The sequence below is a fragment of the Mauremys mutica genome, chromosome 6, assembly GCF_020497125.1.
Source record: "Mauremys mutica isolate MM-2020 ecotype Southern chromosome 6, ASM2049712v1, whole genome shotgun sequence".
Classification (NCBI taxonomy): domain Eukaryota; kingdom Metazoa; phylum Chordata; order Testudines; family Geoemydidae; genus Mauremys; species Mauremys mutica.
Genome location: NC_059077.1, coordinates 87,189,789 through 87,203,933, shown reverse-complemented (window position 1 = coordinate 87,203,933; position 14,145 = coordinate 87,189,789). Strand labels below are relative to the sequence as shown.

The following is a 14,145-nucleotide window of genomic DNA, read 5'->3' as shown; positions in this document are numbered from 1 at the left end:
GATTAGTTTTTCCTTGTGGACTAAATTCATAACAGTATTTAGAGCAGCCTTTCAAAGTTCTACTTTCCCAACAGACCCAGGGTGAATGATTTTTTTTAAAAAACTCATCAAGATAGGGAAGAAAATTAGATTTTGTGCTTTGGTTTATAAACTTTCATGACAATTCTGATTTACAGAAAAAAGTGATGGAGCACAGGCAATTTACTTCATTTGGAATTATCACTCAAAAATCATTTGATTACAAGACACTTCAGACCTTTATTCTTACAGCTGTTGGATGCTTAACTATTTTGTCAATCATTTATCAGAAAAATGTTGGTAAAATTCTTGATTGTATAAAGGTTTTTTTTTTTGGTTTGTTTTTTTTTAATATGGCACTATTTCTACCTTATCCAGGTTTTGGAGGAAAGTAAATACATATTTTTTAAAAACGTCACCATTACCATACGAAGCAGTACGTTTTTGTTGTTCTTGAACAGCTTTTAAATCAAGTTTCCAGAACGTGGGAGAAAGAATTTAAGTTATGAAGTGCTGAGTAATTCATCCCAGCAGTGTGTGTATGTGTTTGTTTTTAAGAAAAAGAAATGCATGAAGAAGAGTTGATGATTTGCAAGGATGGGTCAGTTCACATGAGTTGGCTGTGAGTTTGATGGGTTTTAACATGTAGTTGAGGGAATAGAAGAAAAGAACTCAAAAGAAAACTAGTCATGTTTTTACTCCGTTTTTGAAACTTTCATGCACTCAGTTGCTTAACTAGAAGAAAGCAATCAGACAGATCACACTATCAATAGCTGGAGAGAGCAAGAAGTCTGACTTATGTAACTTCAGTAGTTTTGAGAGTGAACCTAGGTTGCTGAAAGCCACACCTACGTTATATCATTCATCAATCTGTGGACTGCGAGAAAACCACAGAGAAAGGATTGGTTTACACTAGTTTACAGGAATTGAAAGCAAATTGCACACATCAGTAATATGAAAATATGGTACCAACATTCTGTTCCATTTCATATATATAGTTTTATAATTACGTTAACACTGTTCAACATCAGGCCTTAATATGTGGAATGTGGCTAAGCTGTAATTGTGGGAACCAATAATAATTTTGAGTTGCATGATTAACACATTTAAACATTCAACCATAGTGTTCCATGAATAGCTTTTTTCCTTTGGGTATTTTAAAGATAAAGAGAAAGGTAATGCACAAATAGCCATCTTTTTATCATGCAGAACTCTAGAATAAGCTATACGTGTGCATGTACGCTTGTAAAAAGGCACTCCAGCAGCATTTTTAAATTGAGTACAGTGTAATGTGCCCAGTTCATTATTTTAAAATATGTGGCATCTTATTTTTAATCTATTGGAAATTACTCCAAACATATCAAACGCACTTCAAAGAGGACAAGAAACACTCCATGGCAAGGCTGAAATTTAAAAAAGGAATCATGAGAGCACAGAAACACTTGAAATTTTTTTCTATGGTTTGATGATTTAAGTTGCATTGTACTAACCTTACCAAGAGAAGATTTACCTGTGAGCTTAGGACAAACATGAAAAGTTTCAGTCCTGAGGGTAATTTTTTGCAAGAGTTATAAGCACTTAAATACAGGATCCTAAAATAAGAGTGCCTTGACAACTACAAACAATCTACAGCAGGGGTTCCCAACACGGTGCCCGCGGGTGCCATGGCGCCTGCTGGGGCATCTAAGTGTGCCCGTGTACTGGCCGGCGGATGAGCATCCGCCGACAAGCAGCGTCATCCAGCGGCGTCACTGCCGAAATGCCGCCGATTTTCAGTGGCAACGCCTTTGGATGACGCTGCTTCTCGGAGGTATTTTGGCAGCAACGCCTGTTGATGTTGTCGGTGGCATTTCGGTGGATGCTTGTCCGCCGCCATGGTCCTCCATGGCTCATCGTCTGACGCCTGCCAGATGAAAAAGTTTGTGGACCACTGATCTATCGAATATTTCTAAGTATGTTTGGAACATTTTAATATGTAAGTGGACTGTTTGCATACAAGTTAAAAAGAAAGCAGGGTGCATTTTTCTGCCACAGGACTGTACTATTTACAAAATAATGCATGACTTGACATTTGGGGATATTTGTGTATGCGTATGGAAACAGTGAACCAACTACACTCAGAACCTTGAACATTGCCAACTTCAACCCTGGATTGCATGAAAGGTTAACAGAGAGCATGAGCTCAGGAACACAAAGCAGCACACCAGTGAATGCCCAGTGAGCTTTAACTCTTTCAAGGTAAACTGCCTAAAAATGAAAAGAGTAAAGTTGTTTAAGGTCGTTGATCCCAACATCTTTTACCATTCAAACATAGTTTAAGTCATACACTACAAATAGGAGGAGAGATTATTTAAGGAACAAAAGGCCCTTAAAATGACTTCCTCTTCCCCACCCCACCCACTTTTGCCCTCTTCCCTAGGACATCTCCTAAAACGTCTCTTCTTAAAACAATCGAAGTGAAAAAACAAAATTATCCCCTTGAATACAAGAACATTCTGGAATATGCATCTTCTGGAAGAGCGGTCAGCATGCTCCTGTATCTGTGATTGATTCTTCAAACAAAAGATGAAAGATCTAGCCAAATAATTTACCCAGTCTGGAGTCAGCAGGTTTACAGCTATTCTTCATCCCTCAATACACTACAAATATTTGTACAGTTGTGCAAGTTTAGTAGTAGGTCCATTTCAAAAACAGTGAAGATAGAGGCCCCAGTCCTTGGGTCAAGCCCACCTGGGCTCAGCACAGAAACTAAAGGTGCTGGGAAAGAGAGAGGAGGCTATATTCCACCTTTATGGTCAACTAGGCTGCCTACAGCTTATTTGGGATTTGATGCAAGTTAGAGCAGTCTAAGCGCTGCTCTAATCTATGAATGGCTGTAATGGTCCCCCAAGAGGCTGTTGTGGCATCCAGGGATTACCAGAGCACAAAAACACTCTAGACATCCCCTCCTTGCTTAAATACACCCTACACTGGGGCTTTGTCTACACTGGCAATTGAACAATAAAACTTTTGTCTTTTAGAGGTGTTAAGAAAAAATAACATACCCCGAAAGACAAAAGTTTGCCAACAACAAGTGCCAGTGTGAACAGCGCTTTATCGGTAGGAGCACTCTCCTGACAACAAAGCTAACCCCGCTCATCAGGGGTGGAAGTTCGTCAGCAGAAGAGCTGACAAACAGCGGCTACACTGCACGACTTTTAGCGGCATGGCTGTAGCGATACAGCCATGTAGCTAAAAGCTGTGTAGTGTAGACATAGTCTGGATCTTGCATGTACATTCTAATTCACCAAAGAGTGTCACATAAGGTGTCATAAAAGCTGGCATCACACTGGTCATCACTATCATTGTGAAATGCATGTATGAATGTTGTGTAAGGAGTTATTTATATATAAGGCTACATTTTTCTCACGCATATTTTTTAGTAAAAGTCATGGACAGGTCACGGTCAATAAACCAACATTCATGGAAGCTCATGGCCCATCCTTGACTTTCACTAAAAATATCCCTTACAAACTGGGCAGCTGTGGGGAGTCCCCACCACCCGCCCTGACGGGGCAGCTGCGGGACCCTCTGATGCCCCTAGCTGTCCAGCTGGGGGATGCCCCCACCATTGTGGGGGCTGGGAGCTGCAGGGGGGAGGGGCCTGGCTGGGAGCTCCAGCCCCAGGACAGAAAATGTCACGGAGGTGAATGGAAGTCACGGATTCCGTGACATAATTGTAGCCATATTTGTATACACTGAAAATTATGTTCTGAAAGATCTGTTGTCCAGGGACTGGTTACCAGTAAAAATGAAAAACAGGTTTTCTGTCAGAGAAGAAATGTTTATATAGCTGACTGTTTACATGTAAATTAAGTATTGTATGTTTCACAATGGGTCTCCTCCTACCAGTCTGAAACAAATGCTAATGAAGGACTATGGAAAAACTTTAGAGAGAAAAGTAATAGGAAGAAGCAAACAGAGGAGGAAAGGCAGGAATATCAAAGGTTTCTCTGGAATATCAAAGGTTTCTCTGTAATTGGGGGACAAAGACGACACCCTGTTATCCCTCACCTAGGAAGTAAGTAGACAGCGAATTTGCTTCATGAAAGTGGGATCTCAACCAGGCTTGGTTGAAAACACTGGAGAGAACTTCAGGTGAGATAATCTTCTTCAGATAAGAGAATAACTTGATAGTTAAGTTTAGTTTCTAAAAAGCATGTTATGATTTTGTTTTTTGTGTAACCATGTGTATTCTTATGATAACTTGAATCTTTGTTCTTTGATTATAAAACTTATTCTTGTTTTCACTATAGATATAGCTAAGTATTGTGGCGCTAAGCACAGTGGTGAAAGAGAGTTGAAGCTTACAAGCTGGTCTATACTGTTTTTTTGGGGACAGCAGACCTAGTAATTCGATGAGTGTTCAGTGGATAAGGGGCTAGACACATTGCAGGAAATGCTCTGAGGATGGGGGTTAGTGTGTGCCTATCACTCGCTACCTGTACAAACAGAGCGAGGCCTGGAAGTCAGTGCTTGTGCTGCCAGAGGCTGGTGATTTCAGGGAACTGACCCATCACACTGCAAGCACAAACAAGACTTCCTCACACTAAGGACAGTTGATGGTGAGGTGTCTCACAACCTGGGTGCTGCCACACTGTTCTATTCCGGAACTCACTGTGCAGTACACTTTACTTAGAATAAAGTCTCAAATGACTAAGGGATTATGCTGGTTACAGATATACAGTTTAAGGTGAACTGAAAGGCTATTGTATCTGCCCACATAAGTTCAGACCTTCACCTTATTTCTATGTTTTTCCTGCAGCTATGGAGGACATCATTGTCCCTGCCTACACTAGCAAAAGGACCCACTGCTGACTGAGGCTATGGCTACATTAGCGCTTCAAAGCGCTGCCGCGGCAGCGCTCCCGCGGCAGCGCTTTGAAGCGCTAAGTGTAGTCAAAGCCCCAGCGCTGGGAGAAAGCTCTCCCAGCGCTGTCCGTACTCCAGCTCCCTGTGGGGAATAACGGACAGCGCTGGGAGCCGCGCTCCCAGCGCTGGGGCTTTGACTACACTGGCGCTTTGTAGCGCCGCAATTTGCAGCGCTGCAGAGGGTGTTTTTTCACACCCTGCTGCAGCGCTGCAAATTTGCAAGTGTAGCCATACCCTATGTGTCAGCAACAGATGCAGCTGAACTGGTGTTCAAAACTATTTGATCCTGTCTACACTTGAAATTAATCCATTTTTAGCACTGGTTCAACTACATCCACTGCTGACAGTGAGCATCAACAACAGATTAATATGAATGTATAGCAAGAGCTGCTAATATCTAAAGTATTACAGGAGCTTCAAACCTTACATCTTCTCAGCTGTTAGCAGGGGCATCAACTATTGCAGAGATGAAATCCTGGCCCCACTTAAGTCTATGGTAGCTTTTGCCATTGATTTCAATGGGGCCAGCATCTCACCCAAGGTCTTATCAGGTAAAAGTAGGATCTAATTTTAACTAATTTGCTTAAGTATTTGCAATTTATGTATATATATTCTGTAAATCACCTGAAGTCCAAAACTTGTGTTTATTTTTGGAAAATATTTCATTTCTCTATTAGTTTATAACAAGACAGCTGTCTACTAGCAGAGAGTGCATCTTCATTAAAATATCACATTTTTAAAAGGTAGTCAATTTATATATCTATGGTACATGCACTTCATGTATAGATCCAAGGAATGATATTTAATGATAAAAAGTCATGCATAAGTACATTGGTCTACCCAGATACTTATAATGAACCCATTACTCTAGTACCTAAGTGGGGCTTGGAAAATCCATTTACAAGTGTAAAGCTTTTCATGGCAAGTGAGAGACCTAAACTAGTTCCTATACAGAATACAAGAACCTTGAAAAACAAATTTCCAGATGTAAAATGATGCAGAGTTGTTATTTGTAACCCACAAACAGTGAAATCCTCAAAGCCATCTAGGAGAAAAGAGACATATTTCAGCAAAAGATTTGTCTACATCCCTGAAATGGCTTTGAATATCTCAGTTCTAATGTCGAAAGTTGCAAAGTTTTGGCAAAAGAGTGAAATAAGACTAATCAGTTTAACTACTGCTATTCAGAACTCTCAGGTCAAGGGGGAAATGAAAAAATTGTCAATTTCACACAGCTGCTGCTTCGGAAAGCAGCCAGAAGTATCAAAGCACACTGGAATTTTGCCTAGGTAAGAAAAGTCCACAGGCAGTAGCAAAGAGCCTACCCCACTATAGCAGTCAGGAGGCTCTGGAGAAGCTAAAGGTATGTCTACACTAGAAATGCTGCTACTGCTGCAGCATAGACAAATATTACAGAGTTGGATTTACTACAGCAATGGAAGAACCCCTTCCAACTCTGACGAGAGTAGTTAGGCTGACAGAAGAATTCTCCTATCAACCTAGTAGTTTCTACACCAGGGTTTAAGTCATCTTAATTATATTGCACAGGGAATTAAATTTTTCACAACTCTGAAAGATGTAGTTAAGCTGACCTAACTCTGTAGCACAGATGATCCCTAACAGGCAAAGCAGCCAAGAGGAAGACTGTAATGAAAATTCTGGCCTAGTAGCCAGAAACTGGTCTAAAAAAACAAAATCAAATTCCTGAGCAGGGTCCAAAGGGAATGAATGCCTTGGTAGAAATTTCAACATCTTACTCCTTCCTAGTAGCAGCAAGAGACTGTGCTTCTAACCAGATTGTTGATCCTAGGTCTTGCTACTGGAGCTCCCATCTTGTCCTTTATATCCTTATCTGGCTTGGAAGTTATGACCTTCAGCCAGTAGGCAGCTGGTAAAATTTTCTCCTGGGCGTGTTCCAAAACACCTAGTTGCAAAGGCTTAGAAAAGAAGGCTACTGCTTTGGTTGAAGTCATTATGGCGGTAAATTTAAGTTGCATACACTGAATGCTCCAGTGACGCGCAAAAATTAAGCACTTTTTAATAAGAGCATAAAACAAACTCTCATCGGCAACGTTTCTTTGGTTTTTGTAGCTCTGTTAGTGTGGCAAAGTCTGTATCATCCACTGGCAGGAAAACTTCTACTCTACAGCTAGTTGCTTTACAGTTTAACTGTTAATAGCCTATAACCTACAGCCACAGAACTTCAGGGTTCTCCTAAGCTAAATAGAATCAGGCCTGGTCCATACTTGGATGGAAGGTCTCCACCAAAAGACTTAAGTATCATGGGAAATGGTGTTGATTCAATAGGTGGCATTCTTTCCCATGAACCCAAGGTGCAAAGGAACAAATTGATTTCCACTAGAACACAGAAAAAGACCCTAGCAGCTCATGATCGTTAGACAATACCATTGGAGAAACTACTGTGTAATGCCACCAGCACATTCCCACGCAGCTATGGCTGCATTTCACTGGCAGCATCCTTATCAATATAATGTTAAGCGGTAAGACGCTTTTTAGGGTGAAGACATCACATGTACACACCCTAACTAAACTACACGCTGTATCAATATGCGTGTCAGTTCGAGGCCCAGTCTCGCGCTGTTAGCACCGCTCAGGTGGCTGGGCTTAGGCTCAGCTCACACGATGAGAGCTAAAGCCACTCATCTCCTCTCGCCGACGGGACTACAGAGGCCCGTGGGCGAGGCGGCCGGTAGCAGCGCTAGCCGTACTATAGCGGGCAATACTCAGGGCCAGGGCAGGCAGCGGCAGCGCACAGGGTAACACAGCGGGGCGCTGCTTCGTCACCCGGCAGGGCCCTGGCTTGGCTAGGAGGCCCCCGCACTGCGGCTGGGCTCGGCGGAGGGAGAGCGCTGCCAACCTCGGCCTCTCCCCACGGGAGCGGGGCGGCTGTGGCTCCCCAGGGCTGGGAAGCTCAGCCGGGAGCAGGAAGCTGCGCGGCCTCGCCCACCTCCCCCCCGTCGCTGCTACCGGCGCGGCCTCCCGGGCCCGCCCCCCTCACCTGCCGCACGTTGCTGGTCTCGGATACCGCGAACTCCTCCTTCTCTTTGGGGGTTTTCACGGTGACTTTGATGATCCGCGGCTCCGAAGAGGCGGCGCCTCCCGGGGCGGGGGAGTCCGGGGCGCTGCCGGCCCCGGGGGGGCTCTCTCCGCTCTCGGCCATGGCGGGGGAGGGGGCCGCTTACTCGAGGTCTCGCTCGCTCTCGCCGCGCGGGCCACGCTGCGTAAACCCGGCCCCTCACCGCCGCTGCCTCTCGCGCGCCGACACCGGGAAACACTCGCGACACTCTCACTCCCGGAGAGTTAAACGGAAACAACCCATCTCAGGCGCGGCGCGCACTGATGACGTTGCGACTGAGGGAAGTTACTAGAAAGGGATGTTGTGTCGCCTGGCGTGGAGCGCACAGGTCAGCCTAGCGCATGTGCAACGGGTGTTGCGCAGTGCGCACGCGCACTATCGACTTGCTGGCGGTGCGCAAGCATAATACCGACCGAAGGCTCTAGGTTAGCCGCCGTGAGACTCCGTCCGGTTTGCATGCATAACCAGTGCGCCTGCGCATGTCACCTGACCAGGCCAGAGCGATGGTGCGTGCGTTCGCTTTGCCTAGTGCGCATGTGCGGCCTTTTGCCTTCCGCTTGAGCGTCTGAGAGCGAGTCCTCAGTGGTTCCTGAGCGTCTTGGTTCGAGCCCAGGAGGGTCCTGCCCCCCTCTCTCCTCGTGCTCCGCTGTCACCGGGTGGGGACAGAGGGTCCGTGGTGCCCCCAGGCCACTCCCAGCGCAGCACGTGCAGTGTTCACCGTGACCAGGACTTGTTCATTGCTGAGGCTTCTGAAGCAGCCGGGCGACCTGGTTTCACTCTGCAATTTGCATGGTGCACAGCAAGGGGCCACATGATAGCTGCGCTCCCGGTCGTGTGAGTGGTCATGCCCGACTGGGCACAAGTAAGGTTAAGCAGAAGGTACAGCCCACCCGCCCCAATGAGTGAAAATCTGTGTCCCTTTATGTAGAGCTGCTAGGTCATGGTGTCATGCATCTCACCTGACACATGCATGTGGCAGCTTTGTCACAGCACCCACCCCACTCCGCCCCATAAGTGGTAAATTGTCAGGTGCGTGTGAGACAGGGTTTCATAGCCTAGGGGGTGTAAGTAGTGCACACCCCAACTCCCCTGCCATAGATCAGTCATTTTCTACCATTTTTCATTGGCAAACCCCTAAAAAATTTCAAATGGAGGGATGTACCTCTTGGGAAATCTTAGACCTAGTCTGTGGACTCCCAGTTGAAAACCACTGCTCTGTCATAACTACCATCTTTCGCAGACCCCTTCAATATAATCTGTGGACCCCAGGTTGAAAACTATTGTGCTAGTGATACCTGAGAGGTTGCAAAAGATCCAGATGGATCTGCTTAGTATAGAGCTTAGATCTACAGTCTGGCATACTCAATGTCATATCTACTTTGCCACAGTGCTTTCCAGAACACCTGCCAAGTTATCTGCTTGGTTGTGCTGTCTGTAACCTTTAGACTCCACTCTGCTCCCAGCCCCAGGAATAGAATCCTAGGAAACTTGTTACCAACCATTCCACTGCTGTCTCATAGGCATAAACAGCTGTATAACCCATTGGTAAAGTTGGTCACATCCCCTCTTCCAGTTGGCCTATATACAATATAATACCCTAGTTTCACTATCCGTTACCCCTACTGGAAGAGATGTGCCAAGTATAGATGAAGATTCTGGGTTCAAACCTTGTTAATGACCCAAGTAGAGCTGTCAGTCAGCAGAAGAATTTACTGGATGGCAAAAGTAGACAAATAATAGTATGGCAGGATTATGGAATTTACATCACTACACTCCCACAAATTAGTCACATACGCAGAAAGAGATCAGAGTGAAGGGCAAATCCTGTTCCCTGCCTCTACTACTCCTGTGGTGTCTTGCCAGCAAAATTGGTGCAGGCTTGCATAACAGCAGAATTACAGGGTGCTTGTTCCTTGTGTTATATGGAGTGGCAGTGATACCCTATGCTCTAATGCAAAGGAACAGGGTAAGAGGAGGATCTGCTGCTATATAGGAAATTCTATACTTCTATACACATTTAAAGTGTGCTAAAGCCATAGGATTAATGCAGTCTCAGCTCCCCCGCCTCTCCAAGGCTCGCAGTGAGGATTCCTTCCCCCCTTCCTTGTGGGGATTTCCTTAGAGCTCAACTACTTTGTCCACTCAACTGGCAATCCTGGATTCCTTACTCAGGATTGCTTTGTTATAAACATTCACCATTTTAAAAGGCTGCAGAACTATAACAGAAGCATCCACAGCAATACCATTGTTAAGGTATAGAGAAATTGTGTGGTAACATCTCTATAGCACTTCTTCTGTTACCAGTCTCTGAAAAGAAAGCAAGCAGGTCTGTTTAGGCAGACTGTGCTAGGAAATACGTAGTTTTAGGCAGTGAACTGTGCATCCTGGAAATATGGTCAGAAGGAAGAGATGTGGATCTCCACCAAAGAGAGGCAACAGCTAAGGCACTGACAGCCTGAGAATGTGTGCCCTTGGTGGAGCATAGGGGTGGGCAGTGGAAATACAGATGCCATTCGCTCTGAACTGTAACAATTCCAGCAGTCTTGAAACAGCATTTTTTACAAAAATCAAACATCAGATTAGGGAGCAGAATTTCATTTGCAGTCCACAGGCTAGAGATATAGGAGTTGGGGTAACCCAGGAGCTAGTCTATGTTTTACATATATTAGAATCCCAGCTACAAAGCCTTTGTACAATTGGGGGTGTTACAAAATAATGTATTCTTACAAATATTAAGAATTACACAATTCCACATTCTTTGGAACAGCCCTTTTATAAATTTTCCGTTTGAATGAGGCAGATCACTAATTCCTTGATTCAGTGAGAACATTTAAGAAAATAGGAACAAGTAATTTACTGCAGCCTTGTTGTGGAGAATGACTTACTAATGCACTAGACAGGTTTCAGAGTAGCAGCCGTGTTAGTCTGTATCCGCAAAAAAAAACAGGAGTACTTGTGGCACCTTAAAGACTAACAAATTTATTGTAGCATGAGCTCACGAAAGCTCATGCTACAATAAATTTGTTAGTCTTTAAGGTGCCACAAGTACTCCTGTTTTTTTAATGCACTAGAGAGGGTCTTCATCATAGAATTAATCAAGTGTTTGGGAAAAGTTCATCAAGAAATTAAGGTTTCTTGATCCACCTACTCCTTTCAGTCCAGATGATAAGGAAGAGTCAGTTTGTCAAATTTCAACATCTTTTTCATTGCCCTTTTCTCAGGGGACAAGAAAACAATGTATTTGTTCAGAGACATTAAACTACACTAGTGTGCACCCATCTCACACCTTTTAGCTAGAAGCATACCAGAAGCAGAAAGCGAAACTAACCATAAACATAGGATTTTTACAACTGTTCTAGTTTCTGCCCTCTACAAGCTAGTACGCACTGTAGCCAGGAGGTATAATTCCCAAGTTGGGTAAATGTACACACACTAGCTTTGCTCAAGATGACATGCTAAAAATAGTAATGTGGTCATGGCAGCACTGTGTAGCCTTCTGAGCACATAACCAGGATCTCAAAACAGGATTGTATTTGGGTGGCAAGTGTGAGCTGTTGTGGCACATTGCTATTTTTAGTATGTCAGATCAAGCAGAGCTAGCATGTTTACATCTACCAAAACTGAGAATTATACCACCCAGCTGCAGTATAGATATTAGTAAGGGGAAGTAGAATTTTTTAAAATTTAAGAATATCTTGACAATGTTCTTTCAACTCTCACTCCCCCTTCTCCACTTCTTTCTTTTCCTTCTTGCCCTGCCCCTCACCTGCTCCTTGTCCTTTCCCTTTCTCAGCTAGTTTTTCTGCATCAATTTCTGACTACAAGTGTTTGTGCAAAGATTTTAAATAGTTTTTGTTAAAACAATATATTAAAATCAGTTTATTTAACCCAACAAGATACATTGTTTGAACTGTGTTAGGATATTGCTGCTCTTTGGTTGCACTGGTAAATGCCAGGCTGATGGTTGAGTATTCCAGCCACCAAAGAAGCAGTGATAACTCCCTAAAGTGTCCTGTCTGTGTTTATAAAATAGTTAACACTTAGGAGAAAAGGGATTTTTAAAATTGTATATAAATGCATTACATCACTTATAAATAGTCCCAAAGGAAAACAAAACATAACTAAAAATTAGTTTTTTTAACTGATTTTAATTAAAAGGATTTTTCAGATTTATGTCTCAGGTAGCAAGTGTTTTACCCATTTCTCCACCTGCTCCCTTTTCTTTTCTGTCTTTCCCTTTCTGATTAAGGCTTTTGAACTTAAATTTAATTTTAAAGTTGAATCAGAAGTTCTAAACTATGTTAAATTCCCAGCGCTGCCTAGTTAATTATAGGTATATTCAGAATTACACAAGTTTAACTTTAAATCAGTTTGAAAGCCATTTTAGTTGAACAGATACAAACTCCTGTGTAGACACTCTGAATTCAATTTAAGCAGTGTCCATTTAGTTTAATTGGGTAAGAACTGAGCCAGGTTTAAACTGAACAGAATATCCACATAGGGTTTTGAACCAGTTTAACTAAATTTAAAATCACACCTTTAGTTAAACTGGTGCGATTTTGACAAGACCGCAGCTAGTGTAATTACACTGGGCTGAAAGAAGATGTAAAGTTACAGCGATTTAAGATCCACTCAGAGATTTGACCACACTCCACATCAGAGACCTCCAAGGAGTGCTCCAGCAAAACCAAGGAAAACCACTTAACATTCCTAGTGTTTCTAAGATTAAAAAAAACTAGAAAACAACCCCCCCACCACCACCTTTATGGCCTTGTTTATACAAAATGGAGCACCAGATGGTCAAAACCAATTTTCTCTTTGTAGGTCACCTTTTAGGGATTCCATTTATCACATACAGTTTATCTGTTGCTAAATGACAAAAGAAGCGTTTAAGACTCTTGCTGTTGACAAAGAATGCAGCCCTATCTTGAAGGATACTGTAGACTCTGTTAAAGAAGTTAAGCTTAAAACAATAAACTAATATGCTAACTGGATAGCAACTATCATGTATTATTATTACTGATATGGGCTCAGTGCTGCACACTGTGGCCCTAACCCAGTAAGGCACTTAAGCATAGTGCTTTTCTGCATCAGGGCTAGAATGCTCCACGCCATGCAGCATTGAGCCCATGATAAGGATTAGTTGGTCATAAAGTAAGAATACTGCATTTTGATTAAGTGGGATCTGACTTTTCTTTTAAGGAAGCTGTGAAGTTATTCACATGAACTGTGACTGTATAGATCATTGTTGCAACCAGGGTCCTATGGTTGCACCAGGTCTTGTACAGAGGTCAAGAGGGGTGTCCATGGAAAGGCTGTAATTTGCAGGTTATGATTATGCTGTGTGTATGTGTGTATCATTTCTGTATTTGAAGTTATGAATATTGGCTATGTAGTTGTATCTCAATGTGTTTGATTCTAAGTAGCCTCAGTGAAGCCTTTGGTCAGCTTCTTGAGAAAGGATTATTCTCAGTAACTGCCCAATCAAGAAACACTTAACTGACCATGGAATTTGGGAGACGCCAATTCACATCTGAGCTTTCCTGGGATCGTTCAAACTAACATGTAAACAATTGCATCGGCCCTGCAAAGAGCTGAATCATTCATAGACGTATGACTTGCCTGGGTGGCTACAAACTCCATCTTGTTGCTGTGATTTTGCACAGAAGAACAAATGGGTTTCCGCCCACAAGAGAGAAAATAAAAGGCCCTGGAAACCCCTACTTTTTTCTTCAGCTGGCTCAAGAGATGGCCTCCCCACCCCAAAGAGATGCCTGAAAGAAACTGGAACAAAGGACAGTAAACTACAGGGGTGGGAGTGACTGCTGGACACAGACTAGGAAAGAGTCCAGTCTGTGAAAGAAGCTTATTGGAACATCTCTGGGGGTGAGATTTTATCTACAATCAGTTTCTTAATGTATTAGGCTTAGACTTGCGTGTTTTGTTTCATTTTGCTTGATAACTTACTTTGTTCTGTCTGTTATTACTTGGAACCACTTAAATCCTACTTTTTATACTTAATAAAATCATTTTCCTTATTACTTAACCCAGAGTAATACCTGGGGAGCAAACAGCTGTGCATCTCTCTCTCTCTCTGTGTTAAAAACAGCGGACAATTT

The 14,145-nt window shown here is 43.1% G+C and overlaps 1 protein-coding gene across 4 annotated transcripts in view; it reads right to left on the bottom strand.

The window, feature by feature from the left end:
- UBQLN1 (ubiquilin 1) overlaps positions 1-8,474 on the bottom strand; it is a 47,017-nt gene extending 38,543 nt beyond the window's left edge. Inside the window, exon 1 of one of the 4 annotated variants that reach the window (XM_045020717.1) lies at positions 7,949-8,474. In XM_045020717.1, the coding sequence (XP_044876652.1) occupies positions 7,949-8,110 (162 nt within the window). In that variant the 5' untranslated portion in view covers positions 8,111-8,474. The remainder of the gene's footprint in view (positions 1-7,948) is intronic. The other 3 variants (XM_045020718.1, XM_045020716.1, XM_045020715.1) reach the window with 3 other exon arrangements.
- Between the last annotated feature and the right edge of the window lie 5,671 nt (positions 8,475-14,145).